This window comes from Miscanthus floridulus, chromosome 10 (genome assembly GCF_019320115.1).
Source record: "Miscanthus floridulus cultivar M001 chromosome 10, ASM1932011v1, whole genome shotgun sequence".
Lineage (NCBI taxonomy): Eukaryota > Viridiplantae > Streptophyta > Magnoliopsida > Poales > Poaceae > Miscanthus > Miscanthus floridulus.
Window position 1 is genome coordinate 79,173,970 of NC_089589.1, and position 26,506 is coordinate 79,200,475.

The 26,506-nt window shown below is 44.0% G+C and overlaps 2 protein-coding genes and 1 long non-coding RNA gene across 3 annotated transcripts; 1 reads left to right on the forward strand and 2 right to left on the reverse strand.

The window, feature by feature from the left end:
• The first annotated feature begins 312 nt into the window (after positions 1 to 312).
• Positions 313 to 25,504, forward strand: LOC136488928 (mitogen-activated protein kinase 14-like). Its single transcript, XM_066485699.1, has 8 exons — positions 313 to 549; positions 773 to 939; positions 1,089 to 1,424; positions 19,648 to 20,863; positions 21,603 to 21,814; positions 22,542 to 22,643; positions 24,612 to 24,670; positions 25,224 to 25,504. Exons 4-8 carry the CDS (start codon positions 20,483 to 20,485, stop codon positions 25,502 to 25,504), a joined length of 1,035 nt encoding a protein of 344 aa, XP_066341796.1. The 5' UTR covers positions 313 to 549; positions 773 to 939; positions 1,089 to 1,424; positions 19,648 to 20,482.
• On the reverse strand, positions 10,669 to 11,323 carry LOC136485963 (uncharacterized). The gene is made up of 3 exons (XR_010766620.1): positions 11,293 to 11,323; positions 11,069 to 11,187; positions 10,669 to 10,977 (listed from the first exon to the last, which is right to left on the reverse strand). It is a non-coding gene; the product is annotated as an uncharacterized lncRNA (long non-coding RNA).
• LOC136488927 (uncharacterized) lies at positions 11,437 to 12,782 on the reverse strand. The gene is made up of 3 exons (XM_066485698.1): positions 12,632 to 12,782; positions 11,533 to 12,531; positions 11,437 to 11,489 (listed from the first exon to the last, which is right to left on the reverse strand). Exons 1-3 carry the CDS (start codon positions 12,780 to 12,782, stop codon positions 11,437 to 11,439), a joined length of 1,203 nt encoding a protein of 400 aa, XP_066341795.1.
• Positions 25,505 to 26,506: the final 1,002 nt, after the last annotated feature.

Below are 26,506 nucleotides of genomic sequence, written 5' to 3' on the forward strand. Positions count from 1 at the left end.
GGTCTTATTAGCGAAACGAACAGGGCTAATATTAAACTCCATAAAGCTCCCAGCATCCGCACGACGAGAGCGCTCCAGCTACTGTATAGACACTGTTCACGAATCGGACGACGTGTCTCGTGCGTGTGTCCGCGTCCTTTTGCGCTCTCCCAGTTCATTCAATCTGTTCACGAATCAGACGCCTCCACATGCCTCGTGCGTGTGTCCGCGTGCTTTTGCGCTCTCCCGGTTCATTCAATGCCGCCGCCTAGGGCCTTTGAAAAAAAACAACGACCTCCCAGTGCCTCGGCGCCTCCGCTTCATCCTCTTCCCCTCCCCCAGCCATCACCTCAGGTGGGTGCACACTCCTTTTAACCGCGCAACTCCCCCAACCGCGCGCCCCCGTTCCTCCCTCGGCGTCGTCGCTCCCGAACCTCCCATCGCTGCCGCCGCGTCCTCGGAGTCTCCTCCACTATACGCCGCCTCCTAAACGCCTCCTCCCCTCCCAGCGTCGCCGCTCCGCCCTGCGCGACCGGCCCCTAGCGCGGTGGCGGCGGGCTCCAGGTGAAGGTGCGTCCTCTCCGTTGCTCCCCTCCGCTTTCCCTCGCCGATGCCGCGGCCTCGCCGTAAACACGGTTGCGGGGCGCCGCTATAGCGGCCAGACATGCGCAGGCGCGTTACGGTGGAGGTCCTCTGCCTCGATTCAGGCTCATGCTGACGGGGCCTTCAGAATCGATTTTGATGTTTTCTTTCTTTCTTTTTCCCCCTCACCTTCTTCGGTTCCCGTCTTCAGGCAACGGCACACCGACCTTGGATTTGGTTTCTGCACGTCTGGATGCTGCTGGGTTACCTTTGCTATGTCCAGCCTGTCAGCCAACGTCAGGTGTTCCTTCACCTTCCGCATCTACAGCTGCCAAGCCAGGAAGATAGACAGTAGCGGTCCCAGGATTTTTCTCAGATGTAAGCCTAACTAATTGCAATCCTTATTTTGTTCACTGTATTGTACTTATTCAGATTGCCATAGAATTCTAATTATTGGCCTAAGCCATGTCATCATATATTCTACCTATTGGCCAGCTAAATTCGTTTTTTTTTCCAAAATTTGACAGAGAGGAACAAATAAATATGGTAATAGCTGTAGTACCTGCTGGTACTAACTGTAGTACCTGCTGCTAATTTACCACAGAGACCGTTTTCCATCAAGGAGAGCATAACCGATGTGTGTTTTAGTCTTACTTTTTTCTCCGGTCAGAATTGCTTTGTGATATTGTGAGGTTGTGCTCTGCTCACTGTCTGATATGTACATCCAGCTTACGTTTCTTCAGGTTTGTTTTTTTCCCACTCTTATTTTCAGATGTTGTGAGATTGTGTTATGTTCGCTGTCTGCCTGCCACAATGCTGGTGTACAATGTGCGTTTCCACACTCATACACCTGCAAAAATCAAGTGAGTTAATAGCGCCGCCTGCCTTTCCGCTGTTACTATTTATAGGTAACTAACAAATTACACAATTTCTTTTTGCCCTAAGTAATCTTGAGCATATGGAATCTAACTAGGTTCGTTGTAAAATTAATTTTCTTCATGTGTTTCTCTATACGTAATAATTGGTATGCTTACCTACCATGTCCTCTCTGATTACACAATATCAGTCGAATTAATGTATATAGATTTTATCTCACTTCTCCATCACACTTCCTGTGTTACCTCACACTATCTATGAATAATTCCATACCATGGTTGTTAACCTTGTGAGCTGAATCATGATAGTGTCCAGGTGTCTGTAGTTCGATAACAGTTAGTACAGGCTAAATCCAATGAGCCTTTAAGTAGTGTTTATTTTTCTTTATCAATAGTTTGGCATAACTATCTAGGTTAATTTTGTACTGCTGACCTTTACTAATTCTTAGCGACTCAGTATGTTAATATTAACTTTAGGTTGTTCCGCTTTTATTTCTACCTATTTCTTATGACCTCTTGCCCGATGTATGTTGTCCACTGACAGCAGCAAAAACACACCATAAGGCTTTGGTTATGGTTGTTGAATGGTTACTATATCCTTGCTCCTCTATTCATGGTTTCAGTTCCATTCTCTATCTATTTTTAACTAAAAAATGGTCTCCATAATGATTACATCAGAAATTATCTTTTACAGAGCACCTGTAGCTGCAGGGAATGTGCAACCAATCCTATTGGCATGTATTTCCATACGTTTTTCATTTTGCAATGCAGAAATTAGAGTTAGATAACAGCACTAGAGTATGACCAGCAGCATACCGTTATGTCTGTCTTCTAACAAGCACAAAACCCATACTGTATTGTATTGTTAGCTTATTATTTCCAATCAATTGTTTCATCTGTAGGTGTGGATTGTATGACTAATTTGGGTATTGCACCTTATTGGTGCCTTGCCAGTTTTAAGAGAGAAGTTTCACTATATCCAAATTCCTTTAGGGCACGTTCGGTTTCCATGTATTGAAGGCCTGGAACAGATCCGGCCAGGAATACTATTGAATTTTATACAGCCATACTTCACCGGGATATGTTCCGGTCAGGAATGGCATCAACCGAACGGGCCCTTAGGATACTCATTTCGGGATAGCATTGTCTCTGTACGAGGGTATGCCAGATTATGACATCTATCTGTTATATGGTCTCTCTTATATCATCCCATTATTTCGAACGTTCAGAGTTGTCACGATTGCTCGGTAAAATTGTCATGATCATGGTGCACGAGCAATCTGTTTATGTTGCAATGATATTCATGGCAAAAGTCAACACGATAATAGACAACCCACGAACCCGGGCAAAGCTAATCATGGACAATGCATTGCCCGGGTTCAGCCTGCTTGCTTAAAATGATTGCCGTCTAGCGTTTCACGTGCTTGCTTAGGTATGCAGAACTAAAAGCAATGCTTATGCGGGCGCAGCGCAGCGCGCCTGACGTCCTAGTGATATATACAGATGGGCTGTCATCCACACTTTTTCTAGAGAAGTGGTAGCCCCTGCTTTATACAAAGCAAAATTTACGATGGTCATCCATTGAGCGAGATCGGACAGTGAAAAAATAGGAGGTACCCAACTGAAATTATCTGAAGGTACCAAATAGGTAGGGATAATACCAAATTAGGCCCTAGGTGGGCCAGTACCAAAATTTGTGGGACAAAATCTATTTTCTATTTTATATTTTATTTTCGAATTAGGGTAAATCAGTCATTTTTGTACCGTCATTCAAGGGCAAAAATATGATTTCTCATGCCATCTATGTCTGAATCTGAAACGATGCCGTGACCGGTTGGCTCCCATCTCAGTCTCCCTTCCTCTCGGCAACTTCGGGCCGTCTGGAAATTGGATAAAATGGTCTCCGTCGTCGCCGCCGGTGTCGACCTCACCAACGGGAGGAACGTCAACGTCTGGATCTTGGCTCCTGCGTCGGGCGCTGCAGCGGAGAATGCCTCCGTGGCAGCGGAGGTGACCGGTTGGCTCCCATCTCAGTCTCCCTTCCTCTCGGCAACTTCGGGCCGTCTGGAAATTGGATAAAATGGTCTCCGTCGTCGCCGCCGGTGTCGACCTCACCAACGGGAGGAACGTCAACGTCTGGATCTTGGCTCCTGCGTCGGGCGCTGCAGCGGAGAATGCCTCCGTGGCAGCGGAGGCCTCGAGTCGTTTCCATGGAATGCTTTGCCTAGTGTTTGTTTGGTTCACCTCATTCTTCTCTCTGGCTCGGACACTGTCACGAGAGCACACCGATTCTCTCTCTTCTTGCAATTTGCTTCTAATCATTGTTCCACCTACTGAAGCTGAACTTGCATTTCCGAATGTCCTATCTCAAGAGAGGTCGAGCAGAGCACGGTTGCTGGGTTGAAAAAGGGGAGAATTATGTAGTTGGTACTGAAATAAATCGGTCTTTCGTATTTGGCACTAAAAATTTTAAACTTTCTTATTTGGCATCAAGTTAAAATTTCCTTTTCTAAATAGCACTGCCGTCCATTTGGGCTAGTAACGGTGTCAAGTGGCTGGTAAAATGACATGAATGTCTTTCTTTGTAGCAGAAATACATAATGCCAAATAGGAAAATAATAGATGGTCAGCTTGTTAAATAAGAAAATTATAAATATCACAAATATATTGTGAACTAAAACATGAGATTTTGATAATCGAAATATACAAATAAATAAATAATAAATTTCAAATTCTAAGGCAAGAGCAGGTTCCGCTGGGGTAGGCTTAGCACGGGAGAGATTTGCCCTGTCTAGTTAGCTTGGTCAGAAATTGTTTGACGCAGTTTAGCAGCTCGCTCATCTCAGTTTGGTCAGTCCTATATTTTTGTCATATCATCGCAAGACATGAAGACAACAACAAACAGATATTTCTCCACGAATGCTTAGAATAGTACATGTTTGAGCATCTGGTGTCACAGCTAGCCAATCATCTAGAGTTCTCCACAATTGAACATCACAAGTATACAAGTACTCATATTTCTTGCTCAATCGCCGAAACTACGAATTACTCCCTCTGTCTCTAAATGTTTGTCGTCACGATTTGCGTGTCAATAACTTTGACTCAATTTATAGAAAATACATATAATATTTCTATCTCCAAATATATTTATTAAAAAACTAAATTTAAATATCTATCAATGATATTAATTATGTAGCATAACTATTAATACTTTTTAATATATATTTAGTCAAAGTTATTTTTCGGGAAGCGAAAACGACAGACATTTAGGGATGGAGGGAGTATTCAATAAAGGACTTCGCTGGGGCACTGCTTGTCTTCCCAAGCTTTTGGATATGTAGCCGGGGTTAGCACAAAAAAAAGCATTGCAAATCTCAGAAATAACAAGTGCAAGAAAACTCTATCCCGTTCCAGATCCAAGAACATGCCCCCACAATCCTCCTGATCTGGCCTGGGGAGGCTGCCCTGCGGCCTGTGCGTCGGGAGCCGCCGCCACGCTGCCTCTGCCAAGCCGCTGGCTGGCTGGAGGGGCCGTGCCGCCTCCGCCATGTGGCAGAACCGCCTAATCTAATGCCTCACAGGAGTGCTCGTCTTCCATTAGACACTAAGCACCCAAGGGAGAACACCAAATTACTCGGTTCCGTCGGATACACCTCAAGGGAGAACCCGAAAATCCACATTTTTGCCACCAGGATCACAAATGAGAGAATAAAGCTTACATCATTCTTAACCATTTCTTACATCACTTTACATGTACATCAAAGTATAACATTTATTATTATAACAGCGAAATGTAATTATCTTATCAGAGTTATGAACAATTTAATATAACAGCGGAATATAAACATGTGATCAGAATTACAGCGGAAATAAATAGCTAATCACGATATGATAAAGTATTGATATATAAACTATGACAACATATTATGAAACTTTCATTTCTAAAAGCATTTGGTGAGAGTTGTAAATAAAGACTACTATCGCAGCGTAAAGGAATCATCGCTGAGCCCACCAGGAGGAATCCACACACAAGAGTCAGCTCAAACATCCACCTGTCACCTGCAACAGGAGGAATAAACCCTGAGTACTCAATTGTACTCAGCAAGACTTACCCGACAGGGGAAAAAGAAAAGACTCCAAGGATATGCAAGGCTATCTGGCTTGTGGGTTTATTGCATTTGCATGAAGCATTACTAAGCGTGCGTCCTTATATTTGATTTTTATTAATAGCCGCATTGGTTCATTAACTAACCATTCTATGTAAGCACCTGTGCTATTTTCAAGCAGGTGGTAAGCAATCAGATTTCTTTTTCTATCTTTCATCTTTCATCTTCAGTTCTTACTACGATGCTAAACCGCAGACAAGCCGTACCGGATAGTCCGGCGATTCGCGAATCAATGCCCCCAGCTGGGTACCCCGAAAACACACGCCCCGCTTGTACCCAAGGCACAAGCAGGATCAACCCATCACTCTCCTATCCCGGGTGTCCAGGTCCCCGTCCAAACTGGGACTCCAAGCCCCCGCCCCTGAGTCCCGGACTCAGTGCGGTGCAAGGACCTCCTCCACCAAAATAAAACCCTAACAGTCGGTCCGGAAAGAGCCGGATCCGCGACAAGAGAGCAACAAGTCTTCCAAGCGCCCATACACAAGTATGTGCTCGGGATAATAAGTCTGTGACCTGCCTAGAGTCATATGCAACGATCGGTCCTTAACCGACCAGACAGGGAAAAACGGTGTAACCAAGCTATGACCCGCCTCCGCGGCGACACAACTTCTTACACCCACTAATACCCAAGCCATATCCCTGCCCGGTCACCATTTTTCCTTTCCACCATTTTATATTTTCCAAGTGATAATAATTTGGTAATATATTTCCTATCTCTCGCGAGTGACAAACAATCACTCGACTTCTACCGGATTCCTGTAGCATAGCAATCTTCACGATCCTATCATACTAGTAAAACTCATAGGAATAAAGATATATATGCAAGTGGGTTTCATTCAACTCCTTGAAACTTAATGCACAAATATAATTTAAACTGCAGAAAGTAGGGGTTATGCACCGGGGCTTGCCTTGGTAAATATAACCAAAAGTTAGCATTCCATCTTCGTGATATGATCACCATAGCATCATCTTTCAGCTACTCCAGTTGATCCCACGATCCCTCATCGTTCCTCTGTCGATGTGTGGTCACCATCATGCCTTCTTTTGGTTATTCCAGTTAATCCACCATCGCTCCTAAATGGTATACATCTTTGCAATATGCTTGTCTAAGGAAAACATGCATAAACAAGATATTTAAAAGACGAAAGAGATAAGTTGGAGCTTAGCCAGGGCAACAGGTCGGCAGAGACGGAGTCACGTGTGGACGTCGCTATGCCGCGGGCGTGCGGAGGCAACCGGAGCGTGGTTGCGCCGGCGTGCAGTGGCAGTAGCACGACGTGCTGTGGTGCAGGGCGTGGTTGGAGACGAAGAAGAAATGGCCTAATGCAGCTTGCGATGCTTGGCTGCTGGTGCTATAAAAATGCTGCTGGTGCGCTGACTTTCATGTACGAACCCAAGACTAATTGGTCTCCTCTCCTTCGCATAGTACCGGGGCACCCCACCGTGCACGACAGGAAGCAATTTGCATATGCCACTGTCCTCTCCCTCTGCATGGCTGCTGAATGCACTAGCACGGATGCTTGCGTCATTTAACTCTCGTATTAACTCTCTGTTGGCCCTCTCGTCAAAAGTTTCGGCCAAGACAAGTCGCTGCCATCAAAATTTTGGGGCAAGACAAGTAGCTCAGTCAGTCAAGCCTGTATGCCTGGCTGCCATGCACAAATTAATGTTCGCTTGGTCTCCTTTCAAACACTGCACCGTTGGGTCAAAAATAATGGAGAAGGAGAATGAAGGAATTCTTGGAGGCTAGCTACCTCGGTCGATTTCAGCTTGCGGAGAAAACGATAGACGCGGCTTTCTCGGACAAGAACAGACGAACTGGAGTTGAGAGAAACAAGTGAACAGCGGAGCGGAACGGCTCGGCAGCTCGGCGTATCCTTTTTAAAGACAGGAGACGCGAAGGCGCGACAGCGACGCATCGTAAGGTTAGCGGCTAACTAGCTTGCTTAAAGGTAATAAAGCCCTCCTGGTTCATGACGTGAGGCTCGGGTGAACAGTGTTTTCTACGGTGAACAGTACTTTCTGCGGATGAACAGTAATCCCTGCGTGATGATTTCTGCGTGCTACAGTGCCGCGTGCAAGGCTGCAAGATGCGGTGAACCGCGTTTGGATTTCAGGTGGACTTAGTGGTCTTTGGTCTTTCGACGTGTCAACTGGGCTAGTTGATTCATGATGGATTTGGACTCGAGTGTACGTGTGCTAATTAACTTAAGAAGGGGGAAGGAGAAGACCATTTGCAGACTAGCTCAAGACGAACAAGCAAGGAGACGCGTGCAGGCTTGGTTACTTTTTAAACACGACGGCAGAACGCCCAGGCCCAACGTGGCCGACAGGGTGTGCCGGTTGGCACGGACAAGACCGCGGCCGCAGAGACAAGCAAGGCAGGCAATCAGAGAAACAGAGACAAGCAGTGAGGGAGGAAAAATAATGAGCGGCTCGGTAAATGTAGACAAAAGTAATCAAGTCAGAGAGAAACAAAGCAAAAAACCAGAGAACATGGATGCGGATGGATGAGGAGACTTTGCAATGCAGCAAATTGCAGGGCCACGATGAGAACGAGACAGTAATCAAAAGTAATGCCAGGCGAGTACGTTGCACGCCGGAAAAATAAACGAAGCTGCTGCGCTCTCTTTCTCGTTCGTTCGTGCTTAACAAAATAAACCCGTGAGTTTTTATATATATATGCATCATTCTATTTATTAATGGATTTTATTTTATTTATAAAAGTTGATTTTCATGCTTAATCTAACTGAACAAACCGTTTGTTAGAATCGCCGTCGGACATTTCTAAATATTTCTACGCACAGAGTAATTAACTTGGGCGTTTATTTGAGTCCACGAAACTAAGTCACACAGGATTCGCTTATCGCCTCAAGTATGTTTTAAATTAAAAACATGAGAAACTCGTTTTGAAAATTTTACTTAGGCCTAAATCGCGGTGCTAAACGAGATCGTAACACCAGGGGTGTTACACGCCACGCCGCGGGCTGGCCGGAGCGTCGGCCCCGCCGCCGCGACCGCGCCACAGCCTGGCTCCACCGGGTGAGGTCGCCTCGCTAGAGGACACGCGCAGTTGGTGCTAGGCACCGCCGGCCGCAACATCCTCTGCTCCATCATCCTCTCCTCCTTCCATCAATCTAGGATTTGGTGTTTTTTTGGGAAAGAAGGTCACGGACTCACGGGAGACAGGAGCGCTCGCCCGCTCAGGAAGTCCAGAGAGAAATCAGATGCGTGAGTAACAGAGGGTATGTTAGTCACACTAAGAAAAAACTGACACGGTCAAAATAGTCAACTAACAGATGAATGGATGAAATGGACGGTAGTGCCATATAGGGAAGGAAATTTTAACTTGGTGCCAGATAAGAAAGTTTAAATTTTTAAGTGCCAAATACAAAAGACTGATTTGTTTCAGTGCCAAATACATAATTCTCTCTTGCAAAAGCTAGTGTTCTCACTTGCCGAATGTGTATATTTTTTTAGGTTTCTATTTTAGAGGATGACTAAATCATAAGCTTTGTCTTATATTTTTAGCTAATCTCTTGGAGTTGCTCTTACATCAAGTTCCATAAGAGCACAACCACAATTACTAAAATACCCTTTATAATATATTTCTTAATTAATTACTTAGAAAATAGAAAAAGATGAAAGAACTTGAAGGAACCAAGATACTTTCTCAACCATTGTAAAAGATTTATATGGAATTGTGAATACTCTAATTCTATTACTCAAAAGATTTGAGCAATTACTTAAAACTATGAGATAAATAATTTGTTAAGGATGATCTAACAAACAAATTGTTCATTAAAAGGATTAGTAGGGGAATGAAGGGGATTTTATACATTATTAATTCAAATTGCCATCGATTCCTTCTCAATGAAAAAAGTCAACTTACCTCCCTCAACTATGGCATAAGTTTGATTTACTTCTCTCAATTAGAAAACCGTTTTGAGACTCCTCCATCTATTGAAACTAACGGATTTACCTCCCTAAGCGGGTCTGAGAGTGGTTTTGGCTGTCGTGGTGCCACATCAGCCATCCTAAGTGGCAAGAAGTGTTGGGTCGAAATAGCAAATTAGAGGAGGTTAAATAGTCCTTTCTAAAAATTAAACGTGTCGGCTAACCAAAATAAATACGGAATTAAAACTATCGATCTAGCTAATACTACAACCTGTATCTAAGTTCTAAAAAATTTACAAAAATTCTAATTATACAACTACGGTGCCATTTTAGAGAAAGCTCACCTAAATAATTCAGTTACCAAGTCCATAACTGCGGGCGATATGGATTTTGGTGCCTGCCTCAATCATACTCCACATTTTCCTAGACGGTAAACGGTAAACGGGCGGTGACCCTCCGTTTAGCGTTTAGACTGTGTAGACGCCGTTTAGACGGCATCTAAACGGATTAAACGGTTTTGTTACTGTAGCAAGGTTTCAACAGTTTTGTATATATAATTATATATAGATGTCAATTTTACATGTAAGATACCTTGCATAATTCCATAAGTCACAGAACATGTACAAAACATGAGAAGGGAAAAGAACATGAGTCACAGAACTGCACATACCTTGCATAATTTGAGTTTCTGAACTTGCATAACTCCATGTCCACTCCTTTGACTCGATATAATCTATGCACATATAGGAGAAAATAAGTACTGTGACATGCAAACTAAAGACACATGCAATATGCCAATATTTGACTCTTTGCAAACGAAAGCCACATGCAGTAATATGAAAGTTCACAAATCAGTTCAGAATTAGGCAATTAGCAGAAGTGGCAAGCATTAGGCAAATTACAAATGGTTCACAAACAACCAACACACAACATAGTTCTCAGTTCTCACAAGGCACAAATAGGACAACATTACACAAATAGTTCACACTCATAATAAAAAAACAAGGCTCTGATCATATCATATGACTTGGAGCAGCTCAATCGTCACTAGTCTCAGCCCCCTCCTCTGCCTCATAGCCTGCTGTGACCCCATCTTCTTGGTCAGATTCAAACTCAATTTCTTCCTCGTCAATATGATCATCCTCAGGTTCAGGTTCAGAGTATATGTCTTCTTCAATCTCTCTTGGCTGATTCAGTCTTGCACTTCTCCGAAGTAAAGTGACTTCCTCAGCACCACAAGTTTTTGCAATTAGCTGCCACGTCAACCCCATAACAGGATCAACATCATTGATTTCATCCTCTTCTCCACCTTCCACAATCCACCCTTAAGCATATGTTGCTTCAGTAGCTAGAAGGGGATCCACCTTTTGGTTCTTCTTAGCCTTATCTTTCTTCTGTGCATGGAGAGCATTGAATTGAACAAACACAAGTTGCTCAAGCCTCTCACAAGTGAGCCTGTTCCTTCTTTTAGTATGAATCTACAAAAATCAGATTGTGAAAGGAGTGTATACAACACAAATTTTGAGAATTTGAAGCTCTTCTTTATGAATTAGGATTTAGGATGCTTACCCCTTCATGGCAACTCCAATTTCTTTCACAACCTGATGCACTTGAAGTCAAGGATAGAATTCTGATAGCCATCTTTTGTAGTACTGGTACTTGTGTTCCATAGTTTCCCCACCATTTGGCTGCAAAAAATAGAAACAAAAAAATTAGTGAAACTTGTGCAGCCAGTTATAGCCAGCAGCAGCAGCAGCCAACAGCCAACAAAAAAATTACTAAAACTTGCATACCAGGATTCATGTCAAAGTCCTTACAGCCAGCAACTGCCACTTGTTTTCCAAAATGACCAACACGGTCTTTGAACCTGTGCACCTCCTCATTTAGTACTTGGGCTTGCTTATCATAATCACCATGGTAGAATGTTTCTACAGCTGTTAAGAAGCCATCCATGACTTCCTCAGATTGAAAGATGGAGTCATCATTGTAGCTATAATAAGGGTTCAAGAAATAAGCAGCCTTGTGAAGAGGACTGTCCAGCCTATTTTTCATCTTCACATCAATGATTTGCATGATAGAACTATACAACCCTGCTGCCCCAGGAATGTTTCCAATAGCCACCTTGATGTCTCCCTTGGCCTTAAGGATTTCTCCATAAAGAAATGTCATTGATGGCTTCACATCCCCATCAACCATCCGAAGGACTTTCACCAATGGCTCAAATACCCTCAAGCAAAGTGCAACAGAACTCCAAAAATTTGGCCTCACCAAGGTGGCTGTGGCTTGCACTCCTTTTGCACTCTTGACATGGCTTATCTTCTCCCACTCTTCACTTTGAGACATCTTCCTTAGCTGCTCCTTCTTCTCAAACAAACTCTGCAAGGTGAGAAAGTTGGATGCAAATCTAGTCACGCCTGGCCGAACAATCTCTCTTTTCTTTGTAAACTTCCTCATCAATGCCAAGGTCCTATGGTGTGCATAAATGAAGATTGTCAATGCCTTTGCTTGCTCAATTGTGGTCTTGAACTTCTTCATCTTTCCCATTGCTTCAAGCATCAAATTGATTGTGTGAGTTGCACATGAAGTCCAAAATATTTGAGGCCTCTCTACAGACAATAAATCCTTTGCTGCCATGTTGTTTGAAGCATTATCTGTGACTACTTGAACTATATTGTCAGCCCCAACTTTGTCAATGTAGCTGTTCACATACTGAAAAATGAGTTCTCCAGTGTGGGACTCGGCTGAAACATCTTTTGACTCAAGAAAGCTTGTACCAATGCTACAATTGACACACATATTCATAATGCTTCTTCGTTTCTGATCAGTCCAAGCATCTGTCATAATGGAGCAACCATTCTTGCTCCATTCTTTCTCATGTGCCTTCAACATCTCCTTTGTATCTTGAACTTCCTCTTGCAGCAGCTTCTCTCTCAACTCATGCTGATAAGGCTTCTTTGCACCCGCCCCAAAGCGACCGACAGCTTCAATCATTTGATCAAACTCTGTATTATCGATTGCATTGAAAGGTACTCCTAAAAAAGTAAAAATTAATGCAATTCATGGTTAAAAACTTGGAAGTTAGGCAACAAAAATCAAATACTTGCTGCAAAGGCTGAACTGAAACAAACTTACTGCGAACGTACAACCATCTTGCCACATATCTCTTGAACCTATGAAGTCTTTCTTTCTTGACATGCTCACTGATATTAAGCTGATGGAGCTTCTTCCCCTTGGCCAATGAACTAGAGTCCATAGGCTTTGTGAAGTTGTCCATAGGACCCATCACACGCGATCCTAAGCCTCCAATCTCACCAAGCCCAGTTTTTTCTTCCGGTTCTGCATCTGACTCAACATCAATTGTAACAGCATCTCTAACCTCTTGTTCTTTCTCCCTTCTAGCCCTTTTAGCTCTCCCAGACTCTTCAATAGCTTTTCTGCACTTTGCTTTGTCCTCTTCGGTTGCATTGGGGCATGCACGAACATCTCCTTTCTTGCCGCAAATATGCAATTTGAGCCTATAGATTCCTGCCTTCACAACCTTTGGGCACAGCTTGCACTTGATTACATTCAAATCATTTGGATCAATCAAAACCCCATACTCCCACCCCACATCATCAGAATTTCTCTTAAGGGCAGGGGCACGAGCTGGCTCTGGCTGGTCCACGGATGCACGAGTCGATCCGGCAGATGATATCCTGCAAATGGCATGTCATCGACCTTTCAATCAGAGCATAACAGAGCAAGATTGATGCAATTCATGGTGCTAATTCGAAGTAAATGGAATCAGAGCAAGATTGAATCATAACAGAGCAAGATTGATGCATAACAGAGCATAACAGAGCATAACAGAGCAAGATTGATGCATAACAGGGAATCAGAGCAAGATTGAATCAGAGCATAAGCATAACAGAGCAAGATTGAAGTACTTAATCGAGCTAATCAGGAACAACAAGTAAATGGAAGAACGGACAGAGCAGTACCTGGGATTGGGAGGCAGTTCGGTCGGAGGAGGCGTCAAGGCTGGAGCTGCTGCTGCTCGGAGGCGGCGTCAAGGCTGGAGCTGTTGCTGCTCTGAGGAGGCGTCACGGCTGGAGGAGCTGCTGCTCGGAGGCGGCGTCACGCGCGCAGGACGGAGGCGCGACGCGCGCAGGACGGAGCCGCGACGCGTTCAGGACGGAGCCGCGACGCCCGCGCAGCTGGAAGTTGGCCTCGTCGCCGGCGCGCTGGTCGACGCGCGTGCAGAGGAGGGAGCCGCGACGCGAGCGCAGCTGCAGGTCGGCCTCGTCGCCGGCGCGCTGGGACGCGCGTGCGCGAGAGCTGGCGACGGCGTGCGTACGAGCTGAGCAGAACGGGGAAATTTCCTCTCAACCCTAGCCTCCGGTACTTGTACCCGGCCCAAAACTTGTCGAGGAGCCCGCCAAGGCGCCAACTCTTCCCGCCTGCTGCTCCCGCCCCGTTCCCTCTTTCCGCCTCCCGCCCGGTTCCCTTCCCGCCTCCCGCCTGCTGCTCCCGCGCATCGATTTGGGCCGCGGCCATCACCTAAACGCCCGTTTATTCCCGTTCCAGGCGTCCATTCCCGTTTCCCTGCCGTCCCGTTTAGCCCGTCTTCAACCTTTATTCCCGTTTTTGACCGTCTAAACGGGAAAGCCGTTTAACTGTCCACCCAGGCCCTAAACTTCACGGCACCCTGTCGTTTACCGTCTAAACGCGTTTAGACGGCCGTTTAAAACCGTTTAGGAAAACGTGGATCATACTACGCTAGTAGTACTACAATATAGGATTTTGGTGCCTGTCTCAATTGTTTATTTCTCTCCTGACTTCACTTCACTTCCATCCAATCCCAATTCCAATCCAAGAAACTCGTACTCCTCCTCACTCACTCACTCAACACCTGTACGGTACCTCTGCTGCATTGCATTATTGATTGGATAGGAATTGCCCCCACTTGTTTTCACCTCTTTCTCAGCTTCTGCTTATTATTGGCAGACCAGTCTCCATGCTTCACGCCAAAACACCGTACCCTTATCCTTCAATTTCTTTGGCTGATCGATGAGACCAGCCTAAGCTCACTCGATAGCAAACCTACACAAGTCAAACAAGATAGCTCAACGATTATTTAACTATATAAACTAAGTAATGTAACCGGTAAAACTACTCAAGCCAGCTGGTTACTCAAGAGAGCAACTACTTTGCTACTAAAACAAACTAGTTATACAAGAGCAACAACACAAGCACAATATATGACCAAGTCATTACAAGCTTGTGTATGAAGATTCCAAAACAACCGAAAGATAATGATACGATGATTTTTATCTCGAGGTTCGGTGGTTTAGCAACCACTTAATCCCTATTGAGACAAGCTCAAGGTTTTTGTCAGTCCTCTTGCTAGTGGTGATTATTCGCAAGTCACACTCTCCCATATGGAGTGCTTACCACAAGCTCTGGCACTTGACACGGCCGGAGTACTTGACGCTCTTCACGACTCGCTCTACTAGAGTTACTCTTCACGTCTCCCACGGGGCGAGCACAACACCCATCACAAAGCTTTTCACCGGAGCACCGCACAAGCTTTTTACAGGCTTCACAACAGAGAACACGCCACCAAGCCATCTAGGAGGTGCCAACATCTAAGAGTAACAGGCATCACCAGCTTGCAACTCGATCACCTAATGCCACTCGATGTAATCTCTTAATGCAACGCATTAGAATCACTCACTCGCAATCGGATGTAATCGCAATGCACACAAGTGAGTTAGAGGCTCTCCTAGCACTCCCGTGCCAAGCACCAGCCAAGGTTGGCCACACACTTTTTTTATAGCCCCAAGTACTAAAATAGCCGTTACTCCTTCACTGGACTAAAAACATGAGTACTAAGCTCTGATTACTGTTCACACAGGACGCGTGCCAGTGCCCGGTGTATCACCCGATGACACATGTGAATTCGACCGTTTGTGCCTAATGGCTCTCACGCGTGCGCCTAAGACACTAGTGTCCGATGGTCACGGGACGCTACAGTCGCCAGTGTCCTATGCAATCTAGAGAGGTTCCAGGGGCGTCCAATTCCCATAGGACACGTCCGGTGCTTCACACCTGACAACACTTAGCATCCAGTGCTCCTTTGACTTGTGGTCAGTCAGAGAACAGTGCTAGCATCCTGTACGGTGAACTCCTAGTTAGTGTCCGATGCAATGTCCGAAGAATTATAGCGAAGACAGAGGAGCAGCCAATTCACATTGGACGCAAAATCTCAAAGTCCGATGCCACAGTATGCGTCCAGTGTCACAGAACACGTCCGGTGCCAGCATCTTATACTAGCTGAGCTACTCCTTCAACTTCTTTCAACAAACCCTTTGCAAATGTGCCAGCTCCAACTTGTGCAAGTAGGTTAGCCTTTCACAAATATTTCTCAAAGGGTTTTCACTTGCACTCATCACATCACTCGATTCTAGCAACATATGTAAAGTTAGATCACTTAAGTGGCACTAGATAACTGATATGCAAATAAGTTTGCCCCTTTTGATAGTACGGACATCTATCATAAATCCGATTATGCACTTCTCTACATAACATTTGATCGGTGAAATAAAATGCCCTACAAATGTACCATTGCCTTACATATTTCATTTCATCTCCTTCAATGTTGATACAACATAAGCACCAACAACCATAAAAAATGGTATGATTCACTTTATATCATCATGTGACCTTATTGATTCATCGATCGCAACTTTGCTCGATCTTCACCATTTCCTTGGTTCATCAACGTCAAGTCTTAGCTCAAGTTTTCCCACTATGTACGGTTTGTCGCTTTAAAGCCTCTGACTTGCCCTTCACGCTTGTAACCGGTTTATCAAGTTAAGTCTTTTCTTGATCTTCTCCACCTAGTTATATGACTCCATATCATGTCTCATATGCAATGAGCTCCTTTATTACATGTGTGAGCATTGCAACATATCATGCCATTTTTATCTCCATGGCATAGGTTGCTCACACTTAGTGTACCTGTCGATTAATCACCTATATATCTCACAAAAACACATTTCAACCCATCTAGATGGTCACTCAATTACCAAAACCAAACAAGGATCTTTCACCAAGTCAACCATAAGGGATGTAAATCAAACTTTCACCATTATTCATGGAGGTTAATTATGCTTCATAAAAAATATAGAAATAAATTTTCAAAAAGTTATCCAAATATTTTTTCTAGAGTAAATATGCATTAAAAAAATACGAAGACCTAATTAAATTTTATAAAATTTGTTTTTAACTTGGAAACACGCTGCAGCAACCAACATCAGTCTGCATGTGAATTCTTAGCCTCTCGAACCGACTTCGGTGACTTGGCCGACAACAACCGAATGGATACGATCGCTTCCCTTTCGTCATCGCCGTTTTAGGTTTACACATGCAACGGTAGCACATGATTCAGCAGGGAGGCAAACTGGATAGGTTTAGGATTGGACTTTATGCATTTCCTAAAATGAAGATTTATATTATGGTGCCTACCTCAGAAAAATATAGCGCATGATTTTTTTTTTAAAAAAGAATGAAATTGGTTTCATAATTTTCTAAGTTGAAATAATTTTTTCTACCATTTTTCTAATACTAAATAAAATTTTAGTGTTTTTAAATACATAATTGTTCTAGACTTTTTTGCAAATTTATTTATAAAAATTTTAGGAGCGTGATTTTAGGAAAAATATGAAACTTGTTCCATGTTTTGAGTTAAAAAATTCTATTATTTTTCTAATATTAAATCAGATTTTAGTATTTAAAAAATGCATGTTTATTCTAGAAAAATATTTAGATATTTTTTGAAAAAAATCTCTAAATTTTTGTATAAGTCTAATTGACCCTCTTGAAGTCCTGAAAGTCCAATTTATCTTCCTCGTGGCTAACTTGGCACCATATATGAGGCTGATGTGGCGCCACGTCGGCTAAAATCACTCTTAAAAACCATCAAATAGGTAAATTGGGCGGTTTCAATAGTTGGAGGAGTTCAAAAAATGATTTATAGTTGAGGGACGTAAATAAGACTTATACAATAGTTGAGAGAGGTCAATTATTCTTCCCAATTCACTCGATGTCTAACCGGGTCACTTTTGAGAATGGACCGCTCGTTATCGGCCGTCCTACTTCTTTTTAATATGAGATCTTATTTGGTAGGACTTTTTTAAGGTTCCTCCAAAGTAGCTGGAGTTGTTTTGGAGTTTTTACAGTGAAAAACTTTTTTTTTATTTTAACAAATACAGTGACAAATGGTTTCATCCGTTCGCCACAGCTCTTCCACACGATTCCTGGAATCGGAGCCGACGCACATAAGAATGGCAACGGGGATGTACCTGTCGGGTATCGCCGGAACGTTCTCTTCCCTGCTACGGAGAATTCAATCCGTCCCCGTCTTCGTTAACTGTCTCGGGTATAGATTCTTGCCCATCCCCGTACCCGTCGGGCATCGGTCGGGTAATAGATACCCGATGGGTACTGCATACCCGATAAACAAGGACATTTGGGATCGCAGCTTTACGATCGAAGACGTTTCTTCTTCACCCGGGTATAAATGTCGGAGTCTCGGAGATACCGAGGAGAAGGAGCGAGGTTGCGAGGAGGACGAGCTAAAGTGACAGAGAGACCGAACCGAGGAAACGAGGGGCACGAGCGCTCATGAGGCAGATGTGCTTGTGCTGCTGCGGAGATGGTGAGGAAAAATTGAACTAGGGTTCCTAGAACACAAACTATATATATGATTGTTCAGATTTGGACCAAAATACTTATGTTGAGCTTCTTTGGGCCTAATACTCGCATGACAGCTCAAATAGTCGGGTTCCCCAACGGATAACGGAGACGGGTAAACAGGAAACGTTCCCGTACTCGCTATACCCGTCGGAAATGGATTCTTGCCCATTTAAATGCCCACGAGTAAAGATATGATCATATCCTATTTCCTAATAGATTAAATACCCGTCAGATATTAGGTATCGGAGTCTGTTGCCATCTTTAGACGCACGAGAGAAACTCTGCCGCCTAAAACGGCCTTCTTACTTTGAAGCTCCCACAACACACGCTGGGTGTTCAGTTCAGTTTATTCTCTCGCAGCCGAAATTACAAGTCGCTCGTAAAAGTCGAAAACCTGGACAAATTAAATAAAAAAGGAAAAAAACCCCGCGAAGCTGCCGACTGCGAGCGCGAGGCCGCCGTCCTTAGTCACCCTCTCATCTCAGCTGGATCCTCCGCCGCCGCATCCTCAGCTCGTTGTTGCCGCCACCACAGCGCTGGCCCTCCGTCACGGGCGTAGATTTGTTCCCCTTTTGCTGGTACAAGTAATCCCACTAGCCCTCGACTCTAGCTTCCATGGGCGGACTCCCTTGTTCTCAGATTTAGTTTTGTTCTCAGAACCAAAACCAAATCTTTCTTTCTCGCTATTCAGTCTGTCGCGGATTTTTGCCCTGCAACTGATCTGAATCTACCTGTGAATGGTCATTTTTTTGTTCTGCGCCCAAGATCGACATAAATTGACACCTCCAAGATGCAGCTGCAGTTTATTTTTCGAAATGTTTTGGGGTTCAACTGTAGGATCCATAGTTCGTCCGTCCGTGTCTGCATGACTCTTCGTTGTCAATTGCTTTCTGCAAACATACTCGCTTTGGGCAGATAGCTTAAGCTTGGAGCTCTTGATTATTTGTTGACTTTCTGTTCAACTATCCTGGTCGGCTAGAAATTTCAATGGTAGTCACTCCGTATTGTTGAGAGTAGCTCCAAATGGGTGGCGACTTGCTTTGCTGGCTGGAAGGGGGTGTATTATTGAACCTGGAAATCGGATGCATCTGGTATTGCTATCTGCCAATGGTCTATTGTTTGGATCTGTTTTTATTTTTTATTTTTTATAAGATTTGGATCTGTTTTCTTGATATGCACTGAACCAATATATTAATAAGGATTTTTTTGCCAATGCCGATTGCTGAACAATTTTTTTCGGTATTGATTACTGAAATTTCGGGCATAATAACAATAGAAGGCAACACATTGAAATATTTTGGAAATGAATATACTTTTGAAAATAGGTGTTTGCGATTTGGATGTTATTCATTCAAGGATTCATTAATTACAGCATTAACTAGTTACATTAATCTTGTCTGTTTTGGTAGGGCTGTGTATACTTTTCCCACCTCACAATTCCTCACCCCCTCTCTGCCAAATGGTTGCTGCCTCTTCGTGCAAGTGGTTGTGGAGTCGATCTTCATGCCTGGTGCAGCCAATACACTCGCAACCAGCAGCGTGGAAACCCTTACCTGTAGCAACTCATGGATCCTCACCATGGACTGGCCAGTGTCAGCACCATGCAGTCCCTTGCCATCACTAAGCGTGGGCAACTTCAATCGTTTCTGGAATGGGAGTCAGTCAGATTCAGAGGCATGTCTGTATCACCCTCGTCATTGGCAGAGGTGGCAGGGCTATCTCACTGCTGCTGTTCATCCAGGGACAAGTCAAGTTCCCTTCCTCTTCCAAGTTGGCATGTGTGATGTGGTGTTGGGTTCTAAATCCATGTCGTTAGCAGGATATATTTTATTCATTCTTGCTTTTGGTTTGAGAAAGCATGTGCTTTTGTGCAAAATCAATGCAAATTATCAAGTTTCGCTTCCTTCTTCCTAAGCTTCAGGTTGTTTTACACTTCTATATGGTTTGCTCATGCTTGGTCTGTTTACAGTCCTCCAAACAAATTGATTAGTTAGCTCAAGCTGTTTATGTCAGTGCTGATTTCCCATTCCCTTTACATTTGTGTCCTGGTCTAACCATACAATCTTAGAATTAAGAAAGATATAATGTTATTTATATCCTATTCTCTATGATCCTTGGTTTCTGGTGCTGTGGTTTCTTTGTCTATTTTAGCTTATCTGCAAATGTATTTGTATCAATAATGACTGAGAACAACATTGTTCAAGCTTATTCATTCATTATCTGTGTGATGCAGGCGTCCCCTGAATGGATTTTTTCACTGAGTATGGTGAGGGAAGCAGGTACAAGATAGAAGAGGTCATAGCAAAAGGAAGTTACGGTGTGGTTTGCTCTGCTTTGGACACTCACACTGGTGAAAAGGTTGCAATAAAGAAGATAAATGAAATATTTGAACATGTGTCTGATGCAACACGTATACTTCGTGAGATCAAGCTGCTTCGGCTCCTGCGACATCCGGATATTGTAGAAATAAAACATATTTTACTTCCTCCATCAAGGAGGGAAAACAACAACAACAACAAAGCCTTTAAATCCCAAACAAGTTGGGGTAGGCTAGAATTGAAACCCAGCAGAAACAATCAAGGTTCAGGCACGTGGATAGCTGTGTTCCAAGCACTCCTATCTAAAGTTAAGTCTTTGCGTATATTCCATTCTTTCAAGTCTCTTTTTATTGCCTCTACTCAAGTCAACTTCGGTCTTTCTCTGCCTCTCTTCACGTTACTATCCTGGCTTAGGATTTCACTATGCACTTGTGCTTCTGGAGGTCTCCGTTGGACATGTCCAAACCATCTCAACCGGTGTTGGACAAACTTTTCTTCAATTGGTGCTACCCCTAATCTATCACGTATATTATCGTTTCAAACGCGATCCCTTCTTGTATGACCGCAAATCCAACGCAACATACGTATTTCCGCGACACTTATCTGTTGAACATGTCTTTTCGTAGGCCAACATTCTGCACCATACAATATAGCAGGTCTAATCGCCGTCCTATAAAACTTGCTTTTTAGGTTCCGTGGTATCCTTTTGTCACATAGGACACCAGATGCTTGCCGCCACTTCATTCACCCTGCTTTGATTCTATGACTAACATCTTCATCAATATCTCCGTCTCTCTGTAGCATTGATCCTAAATATCGAAAGATATCCTTCCTAGGCACTACTTGACCTTCTAAACTAATATTTTCCTCCTTCCGAGTAGTAGTGCTGAAGTCACATCTCATATACTCAGTTTAGCTTTGATCTGAAAGATAGGCCAAGTGCAGAGGAGGGGTTTTTTTTTTTTTTGAATAATCTGCTTGTTTTCCTATCAAATAGCAGCATCTGTCCTCTGAATGTTAACATCTAATTGACCTTATACATTCAGGCCCTTGCTGATCCATATTTCAAGAACATAGCCAATGTGGATAGAGAACCATCAGCACAGCCTGTGACAAAGCTGGAATTTGAGTTTGAGAGGCGGAGGATTACCAAAGAAGATATAAGGGAACTCATTTACAGAGAAATTCTGGAGTATCATCCAAATATGTTGAGAGAATTCCTTGAGGGGACCGAGTCAACTGGTTTCATGTACCCAAGGCGTGTTGTCATGCCAAGTTTTTTTTCTCTCATTGCATCAAAATATGACTGAAGTCCTGTCAGTGGGGTGTGTGTGTGTGTTGTAGCTCCTATTAATGCAATGATGCACAGCTTCCCTGCATGTTCGTTCAAAAATATAAATTTAGACTGTCTAGTTCTTTGTTAAACACTCTTATACGTTTTTATCTTGTTATTACTGCTATTTTTTTTTTAAAAAAATGAATACTAGTATGGCACAGTTAGGCGCATACTACCTCCATCCCAAAAAAAAATTCTGATGTTTAAGTTTTGTCTAAAGTCAAACTATCTTAAGTTTGACCAAGTTTATAGAGAAGGTCCACATAAGAAATGTACTATGCAAATATTATCCATGATGAATCTAATGGTACTTATTTGGTAATATAAATATTGTTTATTTGTATAAATTTGGTCAAAAATAAGATAGTTAATAGTTTGACTTAGGACAAAGGGTAATAATTGGTACTTAACTGTTTTGCAGATGTAATGAATAATTGGGGAAAAGTAATTGCAGGAAACTACAGATTACAAATGAACATTTTGGTGTACCATGCATATAATTTTAAACTCAATTTATTTGGAGAGTAACAAACAAAGATCAGAGTAGACATATATATTTTGTTCTGTTGAAGTGGGAGGGGTGATGGTTGATTGAACTGGACTCTGCTGCATCATTCGACTAAACTGAATTGCATTACTCTGCTTGCAGTGCTGTGGATCATTTTAAGAAGCAATTTGCATATCTTGAAGAACACTACGCAAAGGGATCAACAGCAGCTCCACCTGAGAGGCAACACAACTCTCTTCCAAGGTAATATTTCCGGCTGCGGCTTTTGGGACCGCGACTCCTAAACTCGCGTTGACGGGATAGGCGACATCCGGCTACGGCTCTTGGGACCGTGACTCCTAAACTCGCGTCGACGGGATAGGCGACATCCGGCTACGGCTCTTGGGACCGCGACTCCTAAACTCGCGTCGACGGGATAGGCGACATCCGGCTACGGCTCTTGGGACCGCGACTCCTAAACTCGCGTCGACAGGATCGGCGACATCCGGCTATGGCTCCTGGGACCGCGACTCCTAAACTCGCGTAACGGCTTCCTGAATTAACTAAAACTAACTCTTTCGATCCACGACGAGCACTGACGCCTAGGACTACTTGCGGCTCCACCATACCCGATCCCACGGCGCGCACCGACACCAAAGATCGAACTCTGTTGCATCCAAAACTAAGCTATTTCCGTTCGCGGCGCGCACCGATGCTAGGGCTTGTTTCAAAACTAAAAACTTCCTCGCCCGATCCTCGGCGCGCACCGACGCCGTGATCAATAAGTTCTGTCTCAATCCAATCCCCGCGCTTAAAAAACACCTCGGCTGCACAACGACGCCATGGTTAAACAAAATTACGTCTTAAAACTCAAAAAACACGCGCACCCACAGACACCACACAAAGAACCCCCAGCCGGTTTCGCCCGAACCACCCGGGGGCTCGGGGGCTACACCCGCAGGTGCGCTCGCGCGCACCTGCTAGGAAACGAAAAAAATCCCCCGGATGATTCGGCTCGAGTCGCCCGGGGGCTTGGGGCTCCTGTCGAGTTCATAAACCCGGAGTCCCTCGAGGACCGGCTTCCACGCCCGGGCTCGGCCCAGGAGAGCAACATATAATTCCTGGGCCGGCCCAAAAAACTAAAACACAGCGGGCCGGAAGGGTAGTCCGGTTGTCGACCGGAGGGACTACCCTTAAGAAGCAAGTGCCCGTTCGTCAACTTCTTCGACCCACCTCTCCGACCGGAGCACTCGCTTCAGGCACCCGCCGTCTCAAGCAGTCTCCAATCGGAAGGCTTGGTCCAAAACGCTGCTTCCGACTCCGACCCCGCGACCGGGGCTCGTGGGAACCCTGCTCACCGCTCTTCTCCGACCGGCGCACTGAGAGCCGACTGTGGCCATCCGATCGGGGACACCCCACTCGGAAGGAACCAGAAGACATGTGGAGAAAGGCAAGGCATGGCTCATAAGTCAAAACCACTGTACCAGGGACCATACCCTGCACGAAACAGTGCTCTGCAGCCACCCTGACACAAAGTATTGTAGGGGCCGCTAAAAACTCCCATATGGTAAGCCCCCCCGCGTGTCTCTGGACATCGATCGCAGTATGGGCTCCAGGATTTGCCATACCGGGTGAACATAGCGCGACTCCTCACATGCCACCAGGCATCAAGAAGTATTTTGCAGGTACCAGCGTCATCCTTTCTGAAGAAGATAGCTCGACCTCCTGTGCACATCTGACATCCTACAACGACATCGATAGTATTGGGAGGCATCAATCATTATCCAGTTTTCATTATCGTAGGCAGCAAGGCTTAGAAACATCCGTACTCTCTTCCCCTCACCTGTAAAACCATCCCCTTTATCTATAAAAAAGGATGCGCTCCCTCCAACAAGAGAGAGATCGACTTCTCATGCCCAGACTCACTAGATCGACATCAACACTCCCAACCGCAGGACCACCCAATTCCGACCGCGACCCTTTCGGTCGGAGCCAACCGAACCTCTTGTACACCCCCTCCTTTCTCCTTTTCGTTTGTAACCCCACTACAGACTTCGGGCACCTGGGCTCGGGAATAAAGTCACCGACCGACCCACACTGGACGTAGGGCACGTTGTCTGAACCAGTATAAATCCCGTGTCATTGAGTGCTAGGCCACCTCCGATCATAACGTACAGCAAAACTACAAGTTCTGCACCGACAGAAAGCATCTATACGCCCATAATCAAATAGGGTTAAACTTCAAAAGGAACTTGTTCCTGCAGCATGCACACATCTGAGCTCATGGGCCAGTAATAAGCAAGTTGTCTTGGATGGGTCACACATATGTTCGTAACTGAGAGACTAATTTTATTTTGTTTACCTTTTCATTATATCAAATTTAAATTTGAATGTTTTGTTCCAAAAAGCTCTAGAATTTTGTGTCATGCTAGTAACCTTTCAGTCGGATCTGATATTTTCTCTAAAATAGAATACTGAACACTGCACCCTGTCACCCACCTCACTTTCTTGTTTTGACCCCTTGGGATCCCTTTCAAGTCATCCTGAGCTTGTCACCATGCTAAACGTAATGGGCTAAAATGGCTGTGTGCTAAACTAGTGAGATGAATTTGTTTATCAATTATTTGTGCACTTTGGTATCTACTTTTGTTTGTCAATGGTTTTACCACTGGTGTTCTGGACAATTGATCCATGGCAATAGGTTCTTATCTGTTTTGTTGGGAATTATAGATTTTCTGTATTAAATTATATCCTGGACTTGTTTTTTCTAATGAAAAATTTTCTTTTCTCTTTAGTGGATTTTTCTGTTATTTCTCATTCATTTTGGGTTACTTCAAATGGCAGGTGGTGCTTCAAGGCCTGCTAGAGTGGTTGGTTCTGCAATGCGATATGGTAACAGTTCATCATCTGCTGCCTACCAATATGAACAGAGAAGGACAGCTAAAAACCCAACAATTGGTGCTACTGGTGTTTCACCTAGGGGCTCATACTCCAGAACAATTCCTACCTGCAAGAGCGAAACAAGCGAGGCTGACAGGATTGATGCAAGCCAAACTGGACAGCCAAAGCCATACATCCCAAACAAACTACCTACTACAGTAGATGGCCGGAATGGTAACTGGTAGGTTTACCTGCAATTTGCCAGCAAACTTAACAAAATATCTGCAGATCTCTTCATATGGTATCTCTGAGACATCCAGACACAGTTAAAGATGACATCCTGTACAGAGTGAACATTTTTCTGGGACAGTCTGAGCTGAACTGTAATTCAAGCAGGCTTGATGGGCTGCTTGGTTCCATGTAGATTTGGCCTTCGCTAGCTGATTGATGATTCAGATTAATCATGTACGGTGTATAGTAAAAGCAGCGGCGAAGCCACAGTGCATGTGTCGGGGTCATGCGACCCCGATAACTTTGTACGAATCAGTGGAACCCCGCGTATTCCGGCCAGCTACGACCCCATCAAATTGAGTTCATGAATCTGTGCGACCTCGGCAGCAGTTTAGTCTAGATTCGCCGCTGAGTAAAAGTATTGTGGTAGGCAGCAAGAGGCTGCTAGCCTGCTACTGACATAGCTTTGTTCTTGAAACTATACACGCTGTCTGATCGTTTCTGTAACATGTAACATTGAGATTGAATTCGTAGAAATATTGTTTCTTGTAGCTTTCGATTCAAATTTAGTAACAATCAACTATTTGTTTTTACAATGGAATCTTAGAAGACGTCAATTTGTGTACTTGTATCAAGCTTTCTCTGGAACCTATGGTTGTAATTTATAACGAATTGTGTGCGGGGCGAACGGTAAGTGACGTTCAATAAGTAGCAAAGGGCGGTGTTTCTTGTGACTTATGAGAACATTGCTCGGGCCCCTTTTACAAATCGATTGAAGTCGAAAGATAGCACTATAGCAGGTTTCAGATCGGCATTATACCTACCTATAAAAACCCAAACCCCCCTTACTTCTCTCCAATTTCTGATTTTGTAGTCCCTATTATCCCATAGATTATACCTGTCTAAAGAAGATATGTGCGTTATTGCACTAAGAGAGAAGAAACGGCAAATAGCCGGTTACCACCTCACATGATCATATACGAGCAAAATAAGGCCATGTTTGGTTTTCTAGTCAA